The sequence below is a fragment of the Myripristis murdjan genome, chromosome 14 (genome assembly GCF_902150065.1).
Source record: "Myripristis murdjan chromosome 14, fMyrMur1.1, whole genome shotgun sequence".
NCBI lineage: Eukaryota > Metazoa > Chordata > Actinopteri > Holocentriformes > Holocentridae > Myripristis > Myripristis murdjan.
In genome coordinates, this window is record NC_043993.1 from 26,964,525 (window position 1) to 26,989,078 (window position 24,554).

The 24,554-nt window shown below is 40.4% G+C and overlaps 1 protein-coding gene across 1 annotated transcript; it reads left to right on the forward strand.

Annotated features, from left to right (window-relative positions):
* Positions 1-23,705, forward strand: LOC115371485 (GDNF family receptor alpha-4-like). Its single transcript, XM_030068893.1, has 8 exons — positions 1-54; positions 13,084-13,350; positions 13,435-13,527; positions 13,644-14,013; positions 16,143-16,252; positions 16,827-16,961; positions 20,286-20,419; positions 23,349-23,705. The coding sequence occupies exons 1-8, from the start codon at positions 15-17 to the stop codon at positions 23,565-23,567; spliced, it is 1,368 nt and encodes a 455-aa protein (XP_029924753.1). The 5' UTR covers positions 1-14; the 3' UTR covers positions 23,568-23,705.
* The last annotated feature ends 849 nt before the right edge of the window (positions 23,706-24,554 follow it).

Here is a 24,554-nt window from a genome sequence, read left to right on the forward strand (position 1 = left end):
TGTCACCGGACATCATGATGATCATTGGACTTCTCCTGAATGTCTTCTCTCATGGTGAGCTGCGCCTCTCTCATTTGTGGCTTTCTGGATCTCCTCTCATGTTGCGCTTCAATTAATCCATCTATGTTGTCTATTTATAAAGTCTATTGTTCTGTTGCTCCGACTTTGCACTCCCAAAGGAAAAATAACTTCAGTTTGTCTGAATGCCTTTTGGATAAGGTTGTATGAGAGGCATGCAGCATCCAAGATATTTCTTTCACTTGTGTGATCACTGGTCCACTGTAACCCATATTGTCTTATAGTTTTGTTATTGGCCCAATAGTCACCTGAGCAGTTTTTGTGGCTGACAGTTCTATAATTGAAGATCCACTGCAACGGGAGCTAGTATTCTTATTTTTATTTTGCTTCTTAACTAAATCATAAACTGATGACTTGTGAATTTTGCCACACAGGATCCTGTGTAACCTAAGAAAGAGTGTCACAAAATAGGAAAAAATGAAAGGAGTTTAAACATATAGAGATTGTTTTGAATTTGTGTACATGTTCTGATTAAGCCGTGATAACAAAACAATACTTTTGGGTGATATAATAAGCCTTCATGGTAAGACTGAGTATAAGTCTCCATTTCATTATCTAAGGAGCAGCTTTAGATTTTAAGTCTGGATGACATCATAGATTTGAGTCTGGTTTTGTTGTGTCTGGCTTGGTCACTTGCCAAGTACAGTTACTGGTGTCTCAGATATTGATTGGGCTCTCCTTGACCGTGGGGATAACATATAACAATGGAAAAATTAAATGATAGTCTCTTCTACAGTAAAGCAGTTTGGCTACTGCACTGGGAAATTACTCTAGAAGTCTGCATTTACATTTTGCATGTGAAGTTGCTAGGATGAAAGATTACCAAAGAGTTATGTTGGCAAAAATGCAAATTTGAGGGAACTCTCATCCAGTGCTCATTAATCTGCCATCAGTGCATTAACTGGCAAAAGAAAAGAAAGGACATACATTGATTTTCCATATTCTCTATAAAAACAATGACAGTGAGCTGGTGAAGCATGTCTTTGTGCCCTTTATCCATGTTGTCAGGCAGTGAACCAGGGCTACTGTGTGACTGTAACTGCTGTGAAGTCTGTCTGACTCCGACTGAACCACTCACATCTCCCAGCAAAGCTCAAAGTATGGTTATCTGTGGTTGCGGATGTAAAAATGAGGGCATCATTTGTAGTTTTCTTCAGTGCTCAAGCAGGGGCAGATAATATTTTTAATTATTTGAATGTGGTTTTATATAGATATTGTCTTTGTGGTCATTTCCACTGGCTCAGGTCATGTGTTATTATGGACCTCCATCCACTAATTTTCAGTCACAGTGATCTAGTCTTCACATGTAATACTCTTGCACAAGTTCCCTGGACTGTGCTGGACACTGCAGAGCTGGGCTAAGTAATACGTGGAAATAATTGTTAGCAGTTTGCAGTACAAGCAATGTGCTTGTGGTACCAGATGGGTGGGGTTCACTGCATGCAGGCAAATGCCAGGTAAGGCTGTGGTATCTTAAGATGATAAATACTTTGTTTTGAATTAGGGCTGGGCAAAAAATCAAACAAATTGACTAATTCAGTTTTATGTTTTAAATCAATGCAAAAAAATGGCTAAATCATAAAATTGAGTTTTTGTCTATCTAAGTTATAATATAGTAGGTGCTGAGGGCTGTGTACTCATGTACACAGAACGTGCATGCTCAGAAAAGCATGTCCATCTTCATCATCATCATCATCATCATCATCATCATCATCATCATCATCATCATCATCATGCCTGCAAAAATTCCCATCAGTTAGTAGTGGTAATTACTGAAAAACAAGAAAAATCTAGATTAAAATTGTGAATCATGAAATGTTTGAACAAAAATGTGATTTTATTTTTTGTTCATGTTGTCCAGCCCTACTGTGAATGTAAAAAGTATTTGCAAATGTGATTTCATGTTGGTCTGAGTCATTACCAAACACGTTACTTCCATCTATTTAGAAAAAGGCAGAGGTAGTCATAACTGTGAATTCTGCCATTATAACTGTACAAGACATGATTTAAATGATGCAAATTGAATGCCACTGACAAAAAAAAAAAAAAAAAAAAAAAAAACATATCCACTGAACGTGTCTTCTGCATAGCCAACATGCCTGGATGTGGACTAAAGTCAGGAATCTCTGGTTGAGCTGCAGTGTTTCTAAATGGTGATTTTCCAGGTCCAGATTTAGCCTAATCATGTATTAGTATCAGCCTTACGGTGGCTCTTTGCACAGGCCTAAATCTTGTCTGGAAATAGCCTCACTAAACTCCTATTCTATATCCTATCCCATTTCTATGCTTGTGATGTTATTTTTGAAATGCAATACTTCTGCTGACCTTGTGGACTTCATTTTCTAAACCTTGGCAGTGGGAACTTCAGAGGTAGACCCCAGCCTCCCCAACATATCTGTCATCAGTAACACTTCATGGAGGTCAGGGCTAAAAGTCTGACCAATGACATTTTTCATGTTTCTTTTTGGCCTAATGTTTGTCCTCCGGATTGAGTGTCATAGTATAACTTAAGTCAAAACAAGAGGACTGCATCTGTGTGTTGTTTTTAAAGCTTTAAAGGTCATGGCCACTCTTATGCTATAGACTTTTTTTCAGGACTTGGGATCAGTGGTTAATTCTTTGCCACAGCCTGCTAAAGACATAGGCAAACAATCCACAAACTCCATCTATTTTTTTTTTTTAAAGAAAAACTGAAAAACACACTATCAGTTTCTTTTGGATATCCCTAGAACTCTAAGACACTGAGAAAATCGAATGTATGAGGTCACTATGAATGTGGAAACACCTTTGCCAGATAAATAAATGGAAACTCGGCTATTGTTGGGTGACGTTTGACCTGACCTTGAACTGACGCTGCCAGGCCTTTGTGGATTAGTCCTCAAGACCCGCTGCAGACGAGACCTGCACCTGGTGATGGAGGGAGGCTGTTTGGTGTCTTTGCTTGGGTGGCATGTTTGTGCCGCAGCGGGATTGTCATAAAATTCTCAGGGTGCAATTCAGAGTTTGCTCATTTACTTACATGGATTGAAAAACCACATGCTTGAGATGTTCTCTATTCAAATTTGGACTGCTTAGAGGATTCTGGGTGTGTCTTCACCTCCACACAGGTTCATTCAAAACCTTGGCTGCCCATTGGGAACTGGACCTTTCTCATATTCATCTCTTGTCTTTAAACATTGCATTCCTACAGCTCGGTTTTTGCTTAGGACAGCATCACACAAAGATTAAATTGGCGACATGCCCTGAGGACATCAATTACATGAAAACATACTAAAATATAGTCCAGTTAACACAATGTGAAATGATTTACTTTATCTGCCACATTTTGCATTTAATAATTCACTGAAACAATTTTAATCTAAAAAAAAAAAAATGTTATCAAAAGATGAGTTTCTTGATGACAATTGCTTAATAAAGTCACTGACAAGCCAGCCTGTCAGTGCTCTGACAACTGGCACAAATATGTTATGGCTACATCTGCATTACATACCAGTTGCTATAAATCTGCACCCTGATGCTCACATGCATGATTCAGGTGACGGCGCTAGTGATATTTGGAAAACCCACAGCGTGATGAAGTCTGCCCTTGCTTATGCATCTCTGTGTGTCAGAGTCTGGCCAAGATATTCTTTGGTTTGTTGCCATTAAGCGGCGTGCCAGGCAGCAGGAGACAAAGGTGGGAAATCTTCCTGCAGCATTTCCTGGCTGACGACGCACCTGAAGCAGGGCAGCGTGTTACCTGGAGTAACGCAGGAGGGATGTTGGCTATGTGATCCGGCTCTGCGAGTCAGATGCACAGCTCAATAAGTCGAGCTCTGTCTGCACAGACACTGGATGCATGGGGCATCTGGTAAACTCAGAACATCACATGGTCTCTTGGCAACCTACGTGCATCCTGCATATAAATGGAAAGACTCATCTTGTTTGCTAAGAGTCATCAAATCGCTTTAAATACCATTCCAATTATTCAGCAGCAGTGATGCGCCATATAATTTCCTTCATGATTTTGTGACTCAGCAGATAAAATTCTGTTTGAGGTGTATTACAGTTTTTTGGTCCATAAGGAAAAGAGTTTACAAAGTCACTTAAATGAATACTTTGGCTAATTACCCTTTTTCTGACTTACCCAGGCCGAGACAAGATGTTAGATACAAGTTTCACCTCTGTACATCCAGTAGTTTGGTTTAAGACAGTTTTGGTGCTGCTGTAAGGTTTATTTTTTCACTTTGACGGGGTTAGGCTAATGACTCCCATAGACCTCAATTCTTTATGCTAAGCTAACATGAAATACTACCACTAAAAACCAAACCACTGGATGTACAATGGTGAAAATGGTATCCAACAACGTATTTTCCCCAAAATGGTGGAATATTCTTTTAAAGTTTAAGTCACAATTAATGTTGAACAATCAATCAAGATATTATCAAAATTGCAGTATGGCCAAGCACAATATCCAAAAGGCTGGAGCTGCACAATTTTGAGAGAGGTAAGGTGTGAGAATATATACTTTTTTAAATGCAGTGTTGTGGTACTGCAGAGAGGCCCTGACCTACAAATCATATTCTCCAGATGTAATAGAACATGTTTGTTTGGTACATACCCCAGCAAAAATTACATCAGCATCATTTTAATAGTTTTTCAGTGAAAACAAAAATGATGATGCACAAAATAACATTCCCATTAAAATTGACAATCCTATTGCAATTGCAATATCTGTCAAAATAATTGCAATATGATTTTTTTTTAACCATATTGTTTATCCCGAGTCACAATGCATATGCTGTAATATGAAGGTGGACACATTTTGATTTGATTATTTTCTGAAATCAAGTGTGCATCTTGCAGGAGGCCACATACTCCCATTTACTCCAGAGTTTATGGAGTGCAAAAGTCAAAAGTACAAGCCGCCCCCACAGCGAATAAGACTCAGTCCTATTAGCTTGCACAAACTGACGAGCAAACACATGCATAATTTGTGCGCACAACACAGGTTTAGTGAATCAGGACCTGTGAAACTTTGTTACACCTACAGCTCTGAGTAGAGAGGTGATTAGCCAGGTACCTGTCTCGGCCAATGTTGAAAGATTAAAGGAAGTTGCCGCTTTCGGGAAGGTAGAGGGCTGCTAGTTAGGGAGCGAAGAAAGGAATTGAGTTGGTGTTGTTCTTTGATGGCGAATTTCCACAGAGGATGTATTTGGATTGTCCTAGTTATTGAGGAAGGCTGTATGTGTGTATTCTGCACCGACATGTTACCTGATACTACTGTCAGCAGTGAGGGCAATGCTTGTGTGTGGAAAGGCACGGGGCCTATTTATGGAGAGATGTGGAAAAGATGTATGCAGCGCAGAGAGTTGCTGGCTGGTCGGCCGGTTGGCTGGTTAATTCAGAGGCAAGAAAGTCAACATCATGAAGGGAATAATGTATCGTAGTGTATCGTAGAGGGACTGAGGAGGAAAGAGTTGCCAAGACGAGAGCTGAAAGGGGAGAGTCCCATGCTGAAGCAGTGAAGAAACTTTTGGAAGTTTATGAGATATTGATGATGAGAGAGCAGATGAAACACTTATTTATCAAGAGTACCAGTGTAGTTATCTGGATGAGCCGAAGCTTTTTTTTTTCTTGCTTTATGAAGTTGTGAGCAAAATATTTGGAGAGACGAGGAAGAGCTCAGGTGTCAAAATAATACCCTAAGAAAAGAAGGAAAACTTGAAGCAAAATACCAGTGCTTATGACAAGAGGAGAGGTTCATTTTAACTTTGACAGAAACTACCTCATGTGGTTAAATGTTCCATAGCTAAGACATTTGGTAGCCATATTCATGCACATTCATGACTGGTTTCCTTTTGCTGCTTTTCAATATCATTTAAGTCTGAAAGTGTACACTGAATGATTCCAAAACCTCAAAAGTAATTTCATTTGATGAAAATATGGTGAGTAGAATGAAAAGTCGCCTCACTGTACCTTGAAATAGCATCTAAAGAGAAAGAAGGACATAATTGTTACCAGAAATTGAATAATGGCACAGATTACCCACATTTCAGATATATTTTTTTAAATTTTCTAGATAATTAATTCCTTGGTAGCAGTCATGACAGTTAAAAAAAAAAAAAAAAAAGTTAGTTTCAGAAATAAGTACGATGGTGTGTTGGGGCCATTTTAGGGAGAAAAAAAATACAGAGCCAGAGAAGGAGGGGAGGAAATAATTCTGAGAAAAAAACTCACAATTTCCAAGATTAAAGTCGTAAATTCACAAGAAAAAAAATTACAAATTTATGAGAAAAAAAACCCTCAAAAACTCCCTCCATTGGCTCTGTAATTTTTTTCTCCTACAAAGGCCCTAATATGCTGTCGTAAATATGTAAGTTATATCAAGAAACAAAAAAACATTTTCATCTTATTATATGGATAAAATTGAATCTCCAAAGGATGATACATCAAAAGTGTTTCTTTCTGTAAGGAACTATGAGTGTAATGGGAAACAAAGGGGAAGATGAGCAGATTGGTGGAAAGAATGCAAAACTCACCAGGAGCAACAGTCCCTTGGGCCAACACAAACGCTGTCTGTTTTCTGAGGAAACACTTCTGTCCATTAGACAACAAGGACACACAGTATCACAGACATAAAGCCCCAGTCTTTATTTGCAGCCATGTTCTGTAGCCCACACATTGTGTTTGACACATATTGTATATGTTCTGGTAATTTATTTTCTGGCAGGCACAGCTTGCATTCAGATCTCCTAAGTTTGGACATTGTCATAGGCTTTTTGAAAATAAACTGTAATAGCTTGGGTTGAAAAGGCAAAGTGAGCATGAATACAGACCTTCAAATTAGTGAAACTGTCAGGAAGGCAAGGTTGGTATGGAAAAGGTAAATGGACTGCATTTCTATAGCACATTTATAGTCAACCAACCACTCAAAGTGCTCTACAATCTTTGCCTCACATCCACCCATTCACACACACACTCACACACTGATGGCAGAGGCTGCCACCCAAGGTGCTAAGCTGCCCATCAGGAGCAGTGAGGGGTTCAGTGTCTTGCTCAAGGACGCTTCAGCACGCTCTCTAGGGGGAACCAGGAACCACACCACTCCACTTACACATTCAATTATGCTACAGTAAGGTACACACACATTTTACATTTGAACTAGAAGAGTGCACTCAGTAGAGAGCAAATGTCTGCCAGGTGTATCGCCCCTTTTCTGGACTACATCCCTACCCCACGTGTAGAGACTCAGCAGCCAACTGTATTGGCAAACACTTCAAATTATGATATAAATTACTGTATGATTCAAATACAATACCGTGCCGTATAGAAAATAATACCGTAAATATACCTCTCTAGTGCTCTCTAGTTCTTGTTCTCTCTGAATGTGTTTCAGTTTATTACTCACATTATACCAGTGGTCTGGAATCTGCGGCTCATGAGCCATTTCTGGTTCTCTGGCAGAAGTCTTTCAAAAGAGCCTGTGTTTAAAAAAGAACACAAATTGAAACAGCAAAATTTAAAATGAATAGTATGGTCTCTCTCTCTCTCTCTCTCTCTCCCTCTCTGTCTCTCTCTCTTTCACATACACACACACACCCAGCCTGTAACTGCCCCACCTTGTCTCTGTACCTAAAGGCAGGGATAGGGGTTAGGCACTTTTACTTCCAGGTACTAAGTTCCAAGGAACTAAAAGGTTCCTTCAGCCTGTTGCTGTGTGTGTTTTTCCATCATCTAAAGAACCTTGAAGATTAGTCAAATTAGTCCACTCATGTATCAAACAGTAATGGCTTTTTGTCAGGCGCCATTTTTTACAGCCGTGATTTTAACCCTTGCTTTGTGCTTGCCGAGTACAACAGCCTCTGACACTTTTTACAGTGCTTGTGTGTGTGTCTGCTCTGTGTTCTGTTGGCTTTCTTCATTAGGAGAGTCTTTCATTTAAAAAAAAAAACAAAACAAAAAAAACACAGTACATGTCCTGGATTTTTTCAGCCAAGATCAGAGCAAACACAACAACAACAGGATATAAAAATATTAGGCTTATAGTTCCAGTAGTATGTAAAAAGAGATAGAGAGAGCAGCGGTGTTTGAGTGAGCTAGACAATGAATGGAGGGAGTGGAGGTAGCTAGAACGAACATTTTCAAAGGTTTTGAATCACTGCAACCATGAGAGGTTCTTCATCATACAGTCATAACTGTGCACAAAAACTATTAGGCTGATAGACCCAGTAGTTTGTGTTTGTGTCTGTCCGCAGCTAACCTCGCACAGACACACACACCCAACCAAATACACGATCCCCTCATGGCTACTGCCTGGCAGAAATAATTACGGAGAAGCACACATGACCCTGTGAATGAGTGAGGGTGTTTCACCTACAGCTATAGAGAGGCTTCACAGCTAAAAACAGAAAGAAGGGAAGGAGAACTGCACTGGATCATGCAGGTAACAGCTGAGTCAGAGTGGATGGGGGCGTTTATAAATGTACATCACTGTAACATCGATTTAAAAAAGAAAAAACATTTAAGCAGTGAACTCTTCATTAGCAGATAACCTTGTTGGGCAACAGAGGCCCTCTCAACCTGTAACTGTGTGCTCTATTGTCTGGCTGTAGTTGTTCATATGTAGTAATGCACCATTTTAGAAAGAAAACATTTGTACTACATGTTGTTTGCCCCAAACTTCATGGGATCAGCATAAGCTGGGCATATCTGCAAAGGAGAGACCCGTGGGTGCCCATAGAACCCATTTTCATTCAGATATCTTGAGATGTTGAATACCGGATCCCTCTCCAAATTTATTTTATATTTGGAGCGATATTTAGCCCCCTTGCTGACAACCTTCCTTAGGATACCAGTATCATCACTCTAGCTTTAAAACTAATCTGAGTATGGCCTCCTAAAGACAGTATGTCTGCAGGGCCTGCTGGCCAGCTGTTGCAACAGTAAAGGGTTAATGTTTTTGATTAAATGTGAAGATGACAGTTATGTCTCTTAAAAGTGGTTTTCTCAGCGAGTGTCTACTTGCACATTGATTTTCCAGTTACTGTATTTAAAAGGTATTCAAAAAAATCTCTTTATGAGCTGGTGCCTGCAAACACTGTATCTTGTTGGCAATAACCAAGACGATATCCTGAATGTGAAAATGCGATATATGACAATATGCCATATGGCATTTGCTGATACAGTATTAATCATTATTTTTTGGCATTTAAAAATCATGTTTCATCTATTGTTGAGATTGGTGAACAGCACAAATAGTAGATAGTAGAAACTAGACTGAGGTGTGTCAGAATAGGCCAATGCAGGGTGCGTCTGGGTAATTATACATTGAAGGTGCATTATGCAAAATTGCTGATGTTCAATTTATGTAAATGAGAAGGACCCTTTAGACTCAATTTACAAAAACGTGAGCTTTCTTTGGGCCTCTGACAAAAAAAAAAAAAAGACAGTTCTTTGCAATGCAATATTTCGGACTGGGTGAGAAGGTGTTGTTAAAATCTTGTTGTGCATGTTTTTTCAAGCTAAAAATACAAATTTGGTGTGAATAGGCCTTTAGACTACCTCAGTGTACACAGGTAAATGAAAAGACTGGTCACTGGCTGTTTCATGTATCGCCCTGAACCAGCTAAGACCTCAGCTGGGATAACACTCATATTCGGACTACTGATGTTCATGTAAAGGCATTCATTTTTGCCCTGTCCAGTCTGGAGTCACAGGCTTTATTGCAGGTGTAACTATAAATAGCCATCTTGGCAGTTGTGGGCGTGTTTGTCCTGTGTCACTTTTGCTCACTCCTGGCTGCCCTCTCTTCCTGTGAGTCCCTTCCAAGATGTCCCTTCTGTCACAATCCCCACACACATTAGAATCACACTCTGCTGCCATGTTCTCCTCTCAAGTCAAATCACCGGCCAACAATCTGGAGGCTCTGCTACCCCTCTCAACCAACCAGCGTCTGAACGGAAGGAGGGGAAATGTGCCTAACCAGTTCACTCGCTGTGAATGTTGATATGCGGTGTGTGTGGTGGCCGTTTATGGCGTTAACCTCCATCAGCTTTGCTTCACAAAATCCATTAATCACCCCAGTGAGAAATCAATAGAGTGTATTATGGCTGGCATATCACAGTAATTCATATCTTTCTCTTGCCTCAATTTTTTTTTTTTTTTTTGGTTTTGATTTCCCTTCTTATTTTCCTCTGCACACACACCATAGACTCAGACGGAGCATTCTCTTAATCGAGACCTTCACTTTGTTGTATGTCAAACCACCCAGTGGTGGCTCTTCATCATCTGGACAATAAAGAACACTCATGTTATCGCCATAATTATGACCTGTCTGCTCACAGAGCTGCTCTGTACCCTACTGTATATTGAGTGGCTGTCTGAACGTGTGTGTGTGAGAGAGAGAGAGAGAGAGTGTGCAAGGACAGGCTCTCTGAAACTAGAAATGCTCATAGTCGCTCTCTTTGTCATGGTGAGCCTGGGGGAACATCCACTGCGGAGTAGAGAATAATGAACAAACTGTTCGCTGCCCAAAAAATTATATAATATATAGCCTGTTTCAATTGAACAGGCCAAACACAGAATGTTCAACTCTTCTGTGGTAATACTTGATTATTATTGTCTAAGTACTGACCATTTATGACGTGATCCACTGGGATGATACTTCATCTATTCCGGTCATCCTGACATCTAAACAAACTGTGTTATTTTGTGCTTCAGAAAACAGGAGCCCTGCATGTTACAGTTATTTCAATTGTTTTGTGTGGTCATTCAAGGACTCATTAATGTAATGTAACCTTAATTAATGTAACCTTGCCTGCTTTGGGTGTTATGACCATGTGTATGAATCATCATAGTAGTGAAGGTTTTTTTTTTTTTTTTTTTTTCCACATCTCAACATGCAGTCTGTGCAGTAGCCTTGGCAGTTTTCCTGCAGCGGCGATGAAGCGTATCCTCTGTTTATGATGTGTCTCATGCCAAAGTGAGATGTGGACCTCATGTGGCTCCTCGGATTGCAAACACACAGCTCCAGAATTTGATTTCAGATACTTTGTCCTGCCGGTCAGCATGAGCTTAATTGAAGTATGTGAGCATTTAAGCACAAAGCAGTGTGCATTTGAATGAGTATGAGCCTGCGTTACGGGTATGTTAATGTATAGAGAAAAAAATTAAAAATGGATACAGATCTTTTTTTAACAGGTGCGCATTAAGTTGAATATTTACTTCATATAATTGCAGCTATACAAAACACATTTTTAAGGTTGTTTGTCAGCCTATCCCTTTCCTGAGGTTAAAAAAATTGACAGGACATTACAGCTTAATGAGATAAAGCAAGGGCATATTGCCTACCCAAGCTGTTTATTTCTCATCCTGAAGTCACTGTGCATAAGCTGTAATTTGTAGGGACAATAATGTGTCACATTTGAGGAAATTAATTTCCTGAAACGCTTCATCAAAGTGCTTCATTACAAAGACAGGCTTCATTGTATCATTCTATCTCCCTCAGGCTGTGTCTTGTGCCTTATAGCATTTCTGTTTTTTCATAAGCAACAGTCAATATTATGAAATGATATTTTGCTGGTTGTCACTTCCACTTAATTTAGAGGGAACATTACCAGTTGCAACATTCTCGATATCTAATTATTATGGACTTATATGACTGTTTTTTCTGTGTAATAATGTATTAGTTGTGTGGCGAAATTATTCTTTTTATTATGTTATTATTGTTTTGGGGTTACGTGACACATTTGTATTGAACAACTGTTGTATAGCGTAATAGCATGAATCCTTTAAAAAAAAAAAAAAAAATAGATGACTGTCCGTGGCTGCTGTAACAAACAGGAACATTTGGTGCTGCTACATGTGTCAGAAAAAAAAAATCTGCTTCAGCCCCATTGAGTGAACAAAAGGGGAAAAATGTTCTCATAGTGGCCAGATATTTGTATTTGTTCACCCAGTCACAGTGATCCAGAGTTGGATTCATGCTATAAAGGTGGAAGTGAAAGTATTGTCATTTTGGTATGAATTAAGGTACACTGTGGTGCTTTGCCAAACCAATGGGTCTTTGTCCTGGAAGTACTGAGACAGCATCTGAATCTCTGACTTTGGCGGAAAGCTTGCACCACATGAAGCCAATGCTGTCGGAAAGGGCTTTGCCTCCAGCTGTACATGTGTCCTTATAAAATAATAATAGGGCAAGCAATGATTTTGCACAAAAAATAGATAAATAAATAAATAAATAAATTACAACTTCATGAAAATTGTTTTATGGAAATGCAGCTGAAAGAAAACTTGCTTGGCCAAATTCATGTAACGTTCTCCATGATGAGCAGGTCAATAAGCGAGCGGGCTCATTAGCATATTGTTATAACAGGAGTATGGGACTCATAACAGAATACAAAAAGCATGAATGAAAAGAGCAAGATAGGGCAGGCCCTGACCTGACCAGGATTTAAATATGAATACACCATGAAGGCAGCAAGGGAGCGTATAATTTCTATAAATTCACCACGTTGAGCTCACTTATCCAAAAGTGTTTGTAGAGTGAGGTCAGAAAAACAAATGTAATATGGTTTGTTCTGCAAAATATAAGCCTTTAGAAGTGAATCCACTGTACTACAATGTATACAACTTATATGGATATGGCTTTGCCTGCTGGTGGCAGTCCAGATGCGATAAGTTTGGGTTGTATTGCCTCTGTTACTGAGGAATTCTGCTTTATATAGCTGAATATATGTGGATAACCACTGAAGTTCACTGTTAGTTACTTATAGGAAGCACATTTGTTTGTATGTTTTATTTTTGTCTTGGATAAGTAACCTGCCAAAGCCATCTGCAGATCAGTCGAGTACTCTGTGGGTTTAATTTCAGGTTAATCAGCTTAATTGTTACTGACAGATACTGGATGGTTGGATCTCTTTATACCCAACTGCTAGGCATTAGGCACACTACATGAGTAATAATGTTTTGAGCAGGTTTTTCTATTTACATCTCCATTCTCTCCATGATCCACCTCTCATCCAGGTAGCGTGTTAGCCTCTACATCCTTAGACTGTCTGGTGGCAGAGCAGGACTGCATCCAGGAGCAGGCCTGCATGGTGCTCTACAGGCTGCTAGAGTACTGTGCCGCCGAAGAGGCCGTGTCACCCCTCGGCCCAGACGCCCGCTGGGAGTGCCTGGAGGCCCAGAATTCCTTGCAGCAGTACCGCCCCCTTCAGGTCTGCAAGTGTCAGCGTGGCTCGCGCAGAGAGGAACACTGCCTCAGGGTGTACTGGACTGTCAGATTTGCAGGTGACTTGTGCGTATGTGTGCATGTGTGTGTGTTTAACATTTCTGTAATACGTATGATAAAACAATCTCTATGTGTTTGTTCAGCGTATGATGAATACGAAGTGTCACCGTATGAAGAACTGGAGTTAAACTTAGTGAGAAACCTCGAGATGTCACGCATGGCCTCCATCATGGCAGGTACGACTCCCTTCACAAAACATCTGGTTACAGCTACAGTGTCAATATTTGAATGTTTGCTGTCCAAATAACTGTCTGCCCCGGTGACGCATCACTCCATTTTCTTCCTGACCCAGCTTCCTCTCTTTCTGGGGATGGCCAAAACCAGTGTCTGAAGGCAGCCCAGGACTGCGGGCTCTTTGAGAAATGCGGCTCTCTGCGCTCAGAGTACGTTGTGGCCTGCACCAAGCCAGCCACAGTCTCTGACAACAGCTGTAACCGCCAGAAATGCCACCGAGCGCTGCGGCGTTTCTTGGAGCGCGTGCCAGAGGAGTACAGCTTCGCCCTGCTCTTCTGCCCCTGCTCGGAAACCCTGTGCGGGGAGCGCCGCAGAAAGACCATCGTCCCGTCGTGTTCCTATGAGGAGAATATCAGAGGAGAGGAAAGAACGGGCAAACCGAACTGCCTCAGCCTGCAGATCTACTGCTCCAGGGATGAGCTGTGTAGGTGAGCGTGTTGTTTGGGTCCATCATGCACATTGTATAGAAATGTGGTGGTCATAGAAAGTACCACATAGAGGGACACAGTACCACAGAGTACCAGAAAATGTGCTACAAATACCGTAGAGCACCACAAAAAAATCCCATAGATCTAGTGACATTAGCCCAGTGACATCTGGCATGTTAGGACTCTTAGAACCCCCCAAAAGTGGAGTCAATCAACAGAATATTAAGTGAAAGTGACTATTTTTGTTTTGACATTTAAATGCCTCCTCATGGTAATGAATGGTGCCGGCTTCTCTGAGGCAAACTTATTTCTGTGTGTAGTAGCTATGATTTTGTCTGCTTATTGTTATTCCTGAAACGACAGGTCGCCGGATTCGCCCGCGACCGCCTCTGCGTCCGCCACTGCAGATCATGGCTGTGCACACTAGGACTCGAATGCCATTTATTTGAATCTTTTCAGATTTGCTGTGCACATTCATGACACCTGAAGGAAGAACCCTGCTGATTTCGCTGACTGCATGACCTTTTTCTCTACCAACAGCATCAGGCCAAACTTGAATACTGCTCATTTGAATCCTCAGATTTGCTGTGTAGAGGCACAAGCTGTCATTGAGGATTCGGGTCATTTCGGGGATATGCCCCTCTGTCACTCATCACCTGTGCATGTCTAGGTATAGGATTCATTTTGTATGATTTGCGCGTAAATAATTACAGCGGTTCTTGATAATGGGAAAGTGCTCAGGTAGTGCTGTGTTACCCCGCTGTGTTAATGACAGACTCTGAGGAGCAGAATGAAGAGCAGCTGGCATGTTTCAGAAGATCCTCTGTTCATATGCACAACTAACAGGGGCTTCCATTGAAAAGGTCTGAGAAAAAACATGTCAATATCATATGAATTGATATGATCATATCAATGAAATTGCTTATAATTATATTAAAAAAAAAAATCCTTATCTTGGCTTCAATTTCAAAGCAAGCTATGTCAGTTTGTTGATCTGATTTTGATAATTGATTCATTGCATCATTGTATCCATTCTCATCTAATTATTATTTATTATTTATGTTAGGTTAGCAAATGCATGTTTATTGTGAAATTTAGGCATATATATATATATTTTGCTATTCAGTATCTATGGCTTGTAATTTGCATGAGGAGAATGTACCTCTGTTGAATCATGGGGAAAGAGCTGTATCAAAATAGTTTTTTATGCTCACCTGCATTTGTAAATATAAATACCTAGGGTGCAACCTTGGTATAATATTTCACATTGGTGATAAAGAGCTAAGGATAGGCCACAGGTGTTTTGTATTTCTGGGCTATAAAATAGTTTTTATTCCAGTCTGCTGGACGCAAATTACAAACACACCTCTGCATTTAAGTTCCATTGCAGCTCCCCGAGTGTTCTTTACGGAAAAATATTTGATATAAATGCAGTGCCGCCGTGGTATGTCTGGTCACAGAGGGTAACCATTTGGTGTGTGTGAAATATTACTATCCGGCTTTTGAGCAGTATTTGACTTTGGTAGAATATTTTAACCTTTTTTAGTGCGCGCTCCTCCCTGGGAGTTCAGAGGCAGTCAACCTTTGAGATTAGCTGCCCTGGGGAGCCACTGTCACCACCATCACTGAGGCTATTATTCTCAGCTCCTAATACCAATAATTGCAAACAAGTAAAATTGCTTTGTGAAAACTACGTCCGTGGGCACAGAGTGCGATAGTACTATCTAGGCCGGCGTGGCGGTGTTTGTGCATGTGATAGGAGAATGATTTTTAGATTAGGTTTCAAACAGAAAACAAGAGAGCGGTGGTGACTAAGGGTCCCCAGGGTGGCCAGCATTGCTTGTTGATTATTTATAAGCATATGGGCTAGAAAATGAAAATGGTGTATTGAGAAGGAGAAATATGGTCTTAATGTAAGTGCGCAGCCATCACGATGCGGTTCCGCTTATAATCGAGGGTTTGTTTCCTTTCTGCTAGGTCTTGGAACACCAAAAACGAAATTGTCAAAACACTGCACCCGGTGCTGACACATAAAAAGGTTTTTTCTTCTGTCTCTCTCTCTCCCTCTCTTTCTCTCTCTCTCTTTCCCTCTTTCTCTTTCTCTCTCTCACTCTCTGTGCATGTGCCAGATCTCGGTTTGCTGATTTCCAACACAACTGCCAGCCCTCCCGTCTCTCTGCCTCTGGCTGTATGCGAGAGAGCCGAGCCATGTGCCTGAAGGCCTATGCTGGACTCATAGGTGAGTTGGAGAGAAAGAAGCTAACGGGCTGGAGGAGATTGAAAGTGGGAATAGCTCAAGTAAAAAGTAATAGACAGTCAGAGCGGCTCAAAGGATTCCGTCTTGGTAGTCATCAATCGGCGCCTCAAGGTGATATTTGGCTCATACAATTTTCATTTTTAGCACAAAATGTATCTACAGGGGTTCTTATATGGCCAAATTTGCTGCTCTGAAGATCAGGAGCGCTACTTTTAAAAACAACTTATTATGTTCTCCCCCAAAACCTCTGTCAGCAGATCCAGGTAATAATATTTCATTTTCGTGTCCCAGACAGAAAACTAATTTTCTGTATTCACAATTATCAATATCAAGACTTGGGGAAAAACTGAATGTTGACATTGGACCCCTGCAGCAACTAATATTGTAGCTTAACTCCTGATGCTCTATGTAGGTGTGTGTGCTGAAGAGTTATTATTCTGCTAAAGGATTTAAGTGCCTGAAACTTTCTCAACCGAAGCACAGCTACAATATCACTAAGGCGCCTGTTTTTGTGTGTGTGTGTGTGTGTGTGTGTGTGTGTGTGTTTCTAAACCAGGCACCATCATGACCCCCAACTATGTGAGCAACAGCAGCATGGAGGTGTCCCAGTGGTGCACCTGTGAAGGCAGTGGGAACGAGTGGCAGGGCTGTCAGCGCATCCTGGACATGTTTAGCAACAATCTCTGTCTGCGTGAGTAAAGCCGCTGTCACTTGTATGACTGCAGAAAATAGACTGAGTGCTGTCAGTCTATTTTGAGACTCATGGAGTTACTCCGCACGAGATATATTCACCTACTGACCTCTAATTTGTGGATTACATCTAGTTCCATAAGTTTGTTTCTAATTCTGAATGTGTATGAGATCTATACTGTGACAATCTGGGTGGTGATGGTGAAACACTGGCAAAAAGAGCTGCCAGGCCCTCTTCTCTTTGCGGTGACCTTTCGGTAGCACCAAGTAGTTGGCCAGAGGCGCGATGCTGCACCCTCTCACCGCTTGAAGGCGACATAAAGTTTGAGAAATTAGACTGGACAAAACTATTGCTGAGAAAACGCGTAGCCTCCGTGGAGCTCTGTGCTGCAGATTTCGCTGGACTGATTAATGGCACAAAGGGAGATTGTTGACAGTGCAACACATTTAAGAGCGGTGCCGTTCTTCCAGGACAAATGTAGCTGAAGCTTTGTCACGACGGCACATGAGAAAGACCGATGGAAACATCATGGTGACCTTTGGCTTTAGAGGTAAAGATCCTTTCTGACCTGAAGCAACAGGGCTTCTTATTTCTGAGAAACAACAGCATCACTGACAAGAGATGGAGGCTGTCATTTGTCTTAACCATGGTCTCATTTGTGGACGATAATTACTCCAAAGTGTCACAATGAATTTCACACATATATTGATGTTGACAAATTCGACCAATGGCATCTTTAGATCCTCTCCTGTAGGGAAAGCTGGTCACATCCCACGCAGGCGAACATGTTCGGCTTGCTTGTTCTTGCCTATTCTCACGTGAATTATGTAATATTTCTTCGTTTACTTGGTTTAACTGTGGGAATGTCACGGACCAATAGTTGTACGTGTGGGATGCCTCCAGGGCTCGCAGTGCTCAGATGATCATGCAGGCACATGCTATGCAGCCGTTTATGGAGCCTTTCACATCTCCAGTCATGATTTCACTGATTTTCATTGTTGTTATTGTTATTACGATACATTTTTCTCATGTTTTCTGTGTTGTTTTTTTCTGAAACTGTTTAGGATAACACAAAAACATGAACTTGGAATAATCTGGCAATTAATATTTACCTGATTATGACTAATATGTTTCATCTTGTCAGTCAAAAAGTTATTGCTCACACACAGTAGTACTGAAAGGAATTAATCCAATAACCTAATGTGTGGTAGATATATAAAATATTCAGATACCGTTCATCATGATGTAACACGGTGTGTTTAGCTGCAGGCCTTCCCTTGTCAAAATAATGACAGAGGAGATGTTGAAGGTGATTATTTTAATCACACTGATTTGCTTCTGAAATTATATTTTTTCACAGTCTGCATTCGTACAACTTTCAAATCAAGTAGGTCATCAGTGGCAGGAGGGCTGATCGGTTAAACCAGACTTTTCAAATAAATAAATAAATGAATGGCAGGGGACAATTCCCTTCCAAGTTTGAGTCAATCCTTCCTCAAAACCTGACAAGCGTAGCATGTTGTGGAATGGCTGCCAGCCCAGCAAGGGTGGAGTCAATAACCTCAGGAAGGCCTGCCACTTTGCTGAAATTATTCTAAAGCAGACATAAAATTACTGGTGTAGAAAAAAAAAAGTAGAATTAAAATTACTCAGTTAAATCATTTGCCATGCAATGCCAAAAGAATGGGACTAAATTCTGCTCTTCTAATTGAACCAAAAGAAGGTTAATGTGTGAATCAACACAATCAAGCTGCCTCCAAAAGGGATTCTGGACCAAAACCCCTGCAGACCAACATGAAAATGAACAGAGGCATAAAATGACTCAGCACTCTGAGTTCATCCCGTTTTTACTTACGTATTCACTTTTCTTCAGCTTCCCCTCATTCACCCAAAAAGGCTGTGGGCAAAGTTAATTGTTACTGTTATAATGTAGGCTGAAGACAGAATAACAAAGAGACTGGGGTAAAATATAGCGCATAATTGCCACAGTTACGCTCAAATAAACTGAAAATGCCCATAACCATTTTATTTCTTTGACTATTAGCTCCTCAGCTAACTCTCAATGCTAGCAGACAAGAACGGGAGCCACAACAAAACACAAAAATATGTAATCCATTCCGCAGAATACAATACATTTTTTGTACAGATGATGCCATGTTCTCAACTCAAACTGACAATACATTTCGGAACTATTTTGGGCGTGGAACACAGCAGTATTACTCCGCCCCAGAGCCTGTTCGCATATCACGACGCCCACCAGGTGTTTTCAAAAAGCTAACTAGCTAGTGTTAGCTAACAGAGATGGTTAGAGTTATACATTTATAACTAAAAATAAAAAATAATGATAATAAATCATTTTATATTTGATCTATGGAAGGCTTCAGTGAAAAACTTAAGTCTTAGGAAGAGAATGATTTGGTTAAAAAATTACTCCAAAAAATATTATTTTTTTTATATAATAAATATTAATTGGAGCACATATAATCTACAACCACACATTATTTATTTTTTTCATATGTGACTTTCACATTGGTTTCTCCACATGTGGTCTGAAACCTTGTTATTATCATTCCACATGTGAAAAAGCAACATGTGTACTGAAGCCACATGTGATTTCATGTTAATCCGTTCACATGTAAAAATGCTAATTGCAGTTTTCCTATCACATGTGCAAAATTTCAGAAAAAAGCAAATCACATGTGAAAATATCTAGTTCACATGTGACATAGTTTCCTTTAGACATGTGAAATCTGAAAATCACATGTGAAAAGTTGTGGAAAGTTCACATGACATTATTTTCTTTTCACATGTGAAAATGGTTTGTTCACATGTGAAATTTAAATTTTCACATGTGAAATTTAAATTTTCACGTGAAATTTAAATTTTCACATGTGAAAAGGTGTATTTCACATGTGACATTTTTGTAAGGGTAACAGTTAATTACACATTCATGACCAAAAACATGGTAAATAATAATACTGTTTATAAGTAATTTTAATTGAATAATACTTGAATAATTTTAATATATATAATAAGTAAAAACAATTGCCTTACTTTGTAAAAGAATGACTTAGTTCAAAAATATTCCAAAAAATAAAAGCTAATGTAAATGATCCTTCCATTAACCAGAGTGTCAGTCCAAGGCCGGTGTGCTCGCTGTCAACGTGCTCGTGATTTTAGACGTGAAGGCACTTTACATCGCCAGTTTTACAGCGGCGGTCGCTCTCGACGCGGTTCTAAAAGCGACTGATAAATTTCGATGGTGCTGCGAGGATGAATAATGATGTGAACCTAATGATGATGGCTCCTGCTGATTTGTTTCAGGCAGTGCCATCAGCTCCATGGGAAGCTCCGCACCCCCTCCTGTGGAAAATACACCCATGCCAGCCTCCCAACCCTCCCCACGGGTCTACCAGAAGGTCCACGTCAGCGTTAACACTATCCCTGACTTCAACAGCGTAAGCACTCTCCCTCTTTTTATTGTCTCGCCATATCATTATTGTTATATAAACGTCTCAAGCTGGATTAAGAATTGATTGGTGTATCAGATATTTACTCTTAATGCAGCACATCAGTCCTGCCATCCGACTCTTATTCTGTGAGCAGCAGCCACTGGCCTGATTCTCAAATCTCCTAAGAGACACTCCTCACATGTCTAACTCACTACACACACACACACACACAGTCACAGGCAGTATACTGTATCACTGTGGCCGTGAATAGGACCAGTATCTCCCTGTATAACCCCGCTCTCTCCCTCCCTCCTCTACCCCTACCTCTCATTGTGGATGAGGATTAGCCGTAGGTGTTTGCAGCATTAGAATCAACCCTCTTGTGTTAATATTCATTTATGCACACCCATCTGCCCCATATTCCCCATTTTCTCACCGTCCTAATCCTCCTCATTCCGTATCTCCTCTTCTCCTATCCAATCCTACAATCCTTTACAGCACCAAAACCCTCCCACTGATAAGCCTCACATTTAATATCCAGATATCGCTTGAAAATTTATTTAAAGGTGCTACATTTGGATCGCCTCATTATTATACATCATTCTGAAATGCGCCGACACATTGTAGTGTCAGCAGTAACAGCAACCAACAATAGTTGCCATGATGCAACCTTTTCATTTGATTTGAGAACGCTTTGAAAATACTTCCAGTAGATTTGTTAAGAGGAAAACGTGACGGAAATGTGCACTCACAGGTTTGATGCACACTGGAACTATCTTCACGTTTGTCTGTCTGTTTGCAATTTCCATAAAATCTGGAGGACAGATAATCGTCTTGCTGCAATGGCGCCGACCTTAAGGGTGCGCTGTGGAAAACTGCCGAGGGTCAACAAACTCAACTGATAAAAAAAAAAGTGGAATAAGCATGAAATCTGATGGTCAAGTCTACACGGTTCTCATCATAGGCTTGATGCACTGATAAATTATGTGCGTATGCCACGTTTTCCCTGTTGGTCGAGTGAAAAGGCTCACTCTCAAGTCTTAGTCCTCGTTGCAGCGGCCTGCGACTGAATCGGGCCCAGACCCTTTGTTGCATGTCGTCCCCCTTTCCCTGCCCCGTCTTTCCTGCCTCTCTCCGCTGTGACTGTGTAATAAAGCAGAAATGCCCCCAAATAATCTTAAAAAAAAAAAAAAATAGCCTAGGAATTTCAGTTTCAAATCACAGTGTCAGCCCACATGTAGGATGGGTACAATAAAAATGACATTGTTCCCAAGGGACAGGGGGGTGGGAGGATTTGAACCCAGGACCTTTGTATCCTCAGGTGTGGTGACTTACGCTGAGTCACTGAGGACATGGTGTGTCACATGCCTTCTCACATCTTGAGGGAACACAATGACACTGGCCAAACAGGAGCATTATGCCAGTTTAAACTGTAAAAAAAAAAAATACAGTTTAACGGCTGGGGATACATTTCCAAGTAAAATCACACAACATTCTGCTGATATCAGGAGATTTTGGTGACATTTGATCAAATATTTGTTGAAATAGAAAATGTGCATACAGTACAAAATACCGAAAGACACTTGACACCATTTGAAACGTGATATCCAAGTGTCAAGAATGTCTGTGTCAATTTTAGTAGCATTTGAATGAGCTGGTTTAGAGATATAGCTATTACAAGATACAGATAAAGTGAAATTTCACATTGATACAGTATCTTAACGTGTTCATGAGTTATGGCAAGTTCCATAAAATTAGCTTCGCCTTCAAATTTGTAAAAGCAAATTTTGGGGAAATGGTATTGCATATCAGAAATCAGAACAACTACTTTTTTCCAGGCTTGGTCCAGATATAGTGAAAAAAAAATGGAAAATCATATTTTTCTGAGACTTATGGTTCAAAAATTACAGGCCAAAACATAAGGTTCGTTATTATAGCGCCGCCATCAGGACAATTGGTATATTTTTTTCTTTTATTTAAGTAATGGATAAGATTTTCCAACCTGTCTACAAACTTTGGAAACTGTACCTTTTATAGTTTGGGACCTGGATACTTTTAGAGCACAAGAAAAAGAAGAAACGGAAACAGAAGAAAAGCAACTCCTCCAGTGCTGCAACTCCTCCAGTGCTAGAATTAGAGGAAGCTCTGAAACTGATGTAGTGAAGATGTGCTTTCTGGATCCATTTCATAAAAAATGAATGCAAGCCTTACTTTCTGAGTTTCTTGGACATGTCTTTAAAATTTGTGAGCTTTTACACCCAAATGAGCTTGGTTTCACAGGAGTGCTAATAACCTTGAAGCAGAAAATAAACAGAAACTCCCACTTCCTACAGTGTCCATTTTCAGTGCACTCTCATGCTGAGATCACAGATTAGACTATTGCAAGGTTCTTATTGCTAACGAAAACAAAATGTGAAAAAACATTTTCATTAACTGCAATAAAGAAAAACAAGGCTCAATAAAAAATGATAACTAACTGACACTGTATTGTGTGATTCTAAAACTATAAACTTGTATTATAAAATGTCTTTAGTTTTTGTCTGTTTTCTCTTTGGTGTTGTTCATCTGTCTTGAGTGAACACATTTTTTTTTTTTTAAAAAATGGTATGATGTTTTGTTGAGTTTTTATTATGCAATACTTTATCTGATCTTTTTGAATCTCGCCTCTGACAAATACCCCATATCACAAAAAAGACTAAAACTAACTCTGAAACTAGTAAAAACTAAACTATAAAGAAGCATTTTCAAAAAATAAAAACTAAACTAGAAAATCAGCTTTAAAAACAAATGAACAAATGACTACAAAGCTGAAATTGACAACAAAAGGTTGCAACTAAATAAAAACGAATGAACAATGCGAACTATAATAGCCTTGGTGTATTGACTGTCTTGGCTCCAGCTTCACATTTTGGTACCTGTATTCCTTCATTTTCAGATGGAAGACAGCGAGGAAGAGGAAGAGGAAGAGGAGAAGGAGGAGGAGGAAGAGGAAAGCCAGGAGTTTAATGTCATCCCACCGTATTCGGAGAAGGACTCTGACATGGAATCGGGGGCTAGAGGGAGTCAGCGGGGGGCGGCGAGCCTCACCGTGCCCATGCCACCACTACTGCTGTTGCCTGCTCTGACGCTGAGCTGGGAGCGCTGGGGCTTCTGAGGCCTTCATCCCATCCTGCGCTCTCTCACTCCACTCCCGCGACCACCTTCACCTCCATCGCAGCGCTCACGATCCACCACGGAGGACAATTGCAAAGAAGAAATGGAAATGCTCTCGCTTAACCACGGCTCATTTCTTTTTCTTTTTCTTTGGTTTCACCACAGTACCTTTCTTTGTTGGTAGCCTGTTTTTACTTTATCGGTTGTTTCTCTTCTTACTGCCTCCTCAAGAGCTGTTGTGTATCCGTAGTCTGATCTGTCACGTCATCATCTCACAGAGAAGGAGCTGAACAACTTGAGCTGAATCCAGAAGTGCTGTTTGCACAAATAATCTATGTAGGGCCAGCCTCACGCTAACTACACCCCGTCTTTTAACAAGAAGCACACTGCCCAAGGCCACATTCACTATACATGCTCCTGAAAAACACAACCAGTCATCTCCACTGCAACAACGCCTGAATTTGGCTTTTGATTTCTATTTCATGACTCATGTCACATCCTTTTTCTCTGTTGCCCCCGTCGGCTGTTTCGCTCCTTTTTTTTTTTTTTTTTCGCATTATGGTTGAGTGAGATAATCCACTTTACAGAAAGTTAATAAGAAACTGCACTGCACTTAAATCTGCTGTGTGCCATTTAAAATAAAAAAAAGAAAAAGAAAACACCACACTTTTCTTTTGAAGCACTCATTGCAAAAGATGCACCAGAATGTTGTCACATTATGTTTGAGAGATGTAACTTTTTCAACCATCGGCTCTTTTCATCAGCTCGTGTCCGGCAAAGTGCAGCCGTCACTCAGTTCTGCTTCTTTTGTGAGCAAAGCCACTTGGTGTTATTTCTACCCGGGTGAGTGGCTGAGAATTCAACCACGGGCAAAAGCAATGAGATCAAATTCCATTGTAGCGATGACGAGCAGAGAAAAGCAACATAAGCAATAATAGCAGAATTCAAATGGCTCAGCATGCAGGGAAAAGTCTGGAAAAGGGCTCTT

What these genes read in the sequence shown, in the direction of transcription:
- LOC115371485 (XM_030068893.1), top strand. Translation starts at nt 15, where the DNA reads ATGATGATCATTGGACTTCTCCTGAATGTCTTCTCTCATG. An exon ending in CTGGACTGTCAGATTTGCAG is followed by an intron (nt 13,351 to 13,434) that starts GTGACTTGTGCG and finishes GTGTTTGTTCAG; the next exon opens with CGTATGATGAATACGAAGTG. An exon ending in CATGGCCTCCATCATGGCAG is followed by an intron (nt 13,528 to 13,643) that starts GTACGACTCCCT and finishes TTCCTGACCCAG; the next exon opens with CTTCCTCTCTTTCTGGGGAT.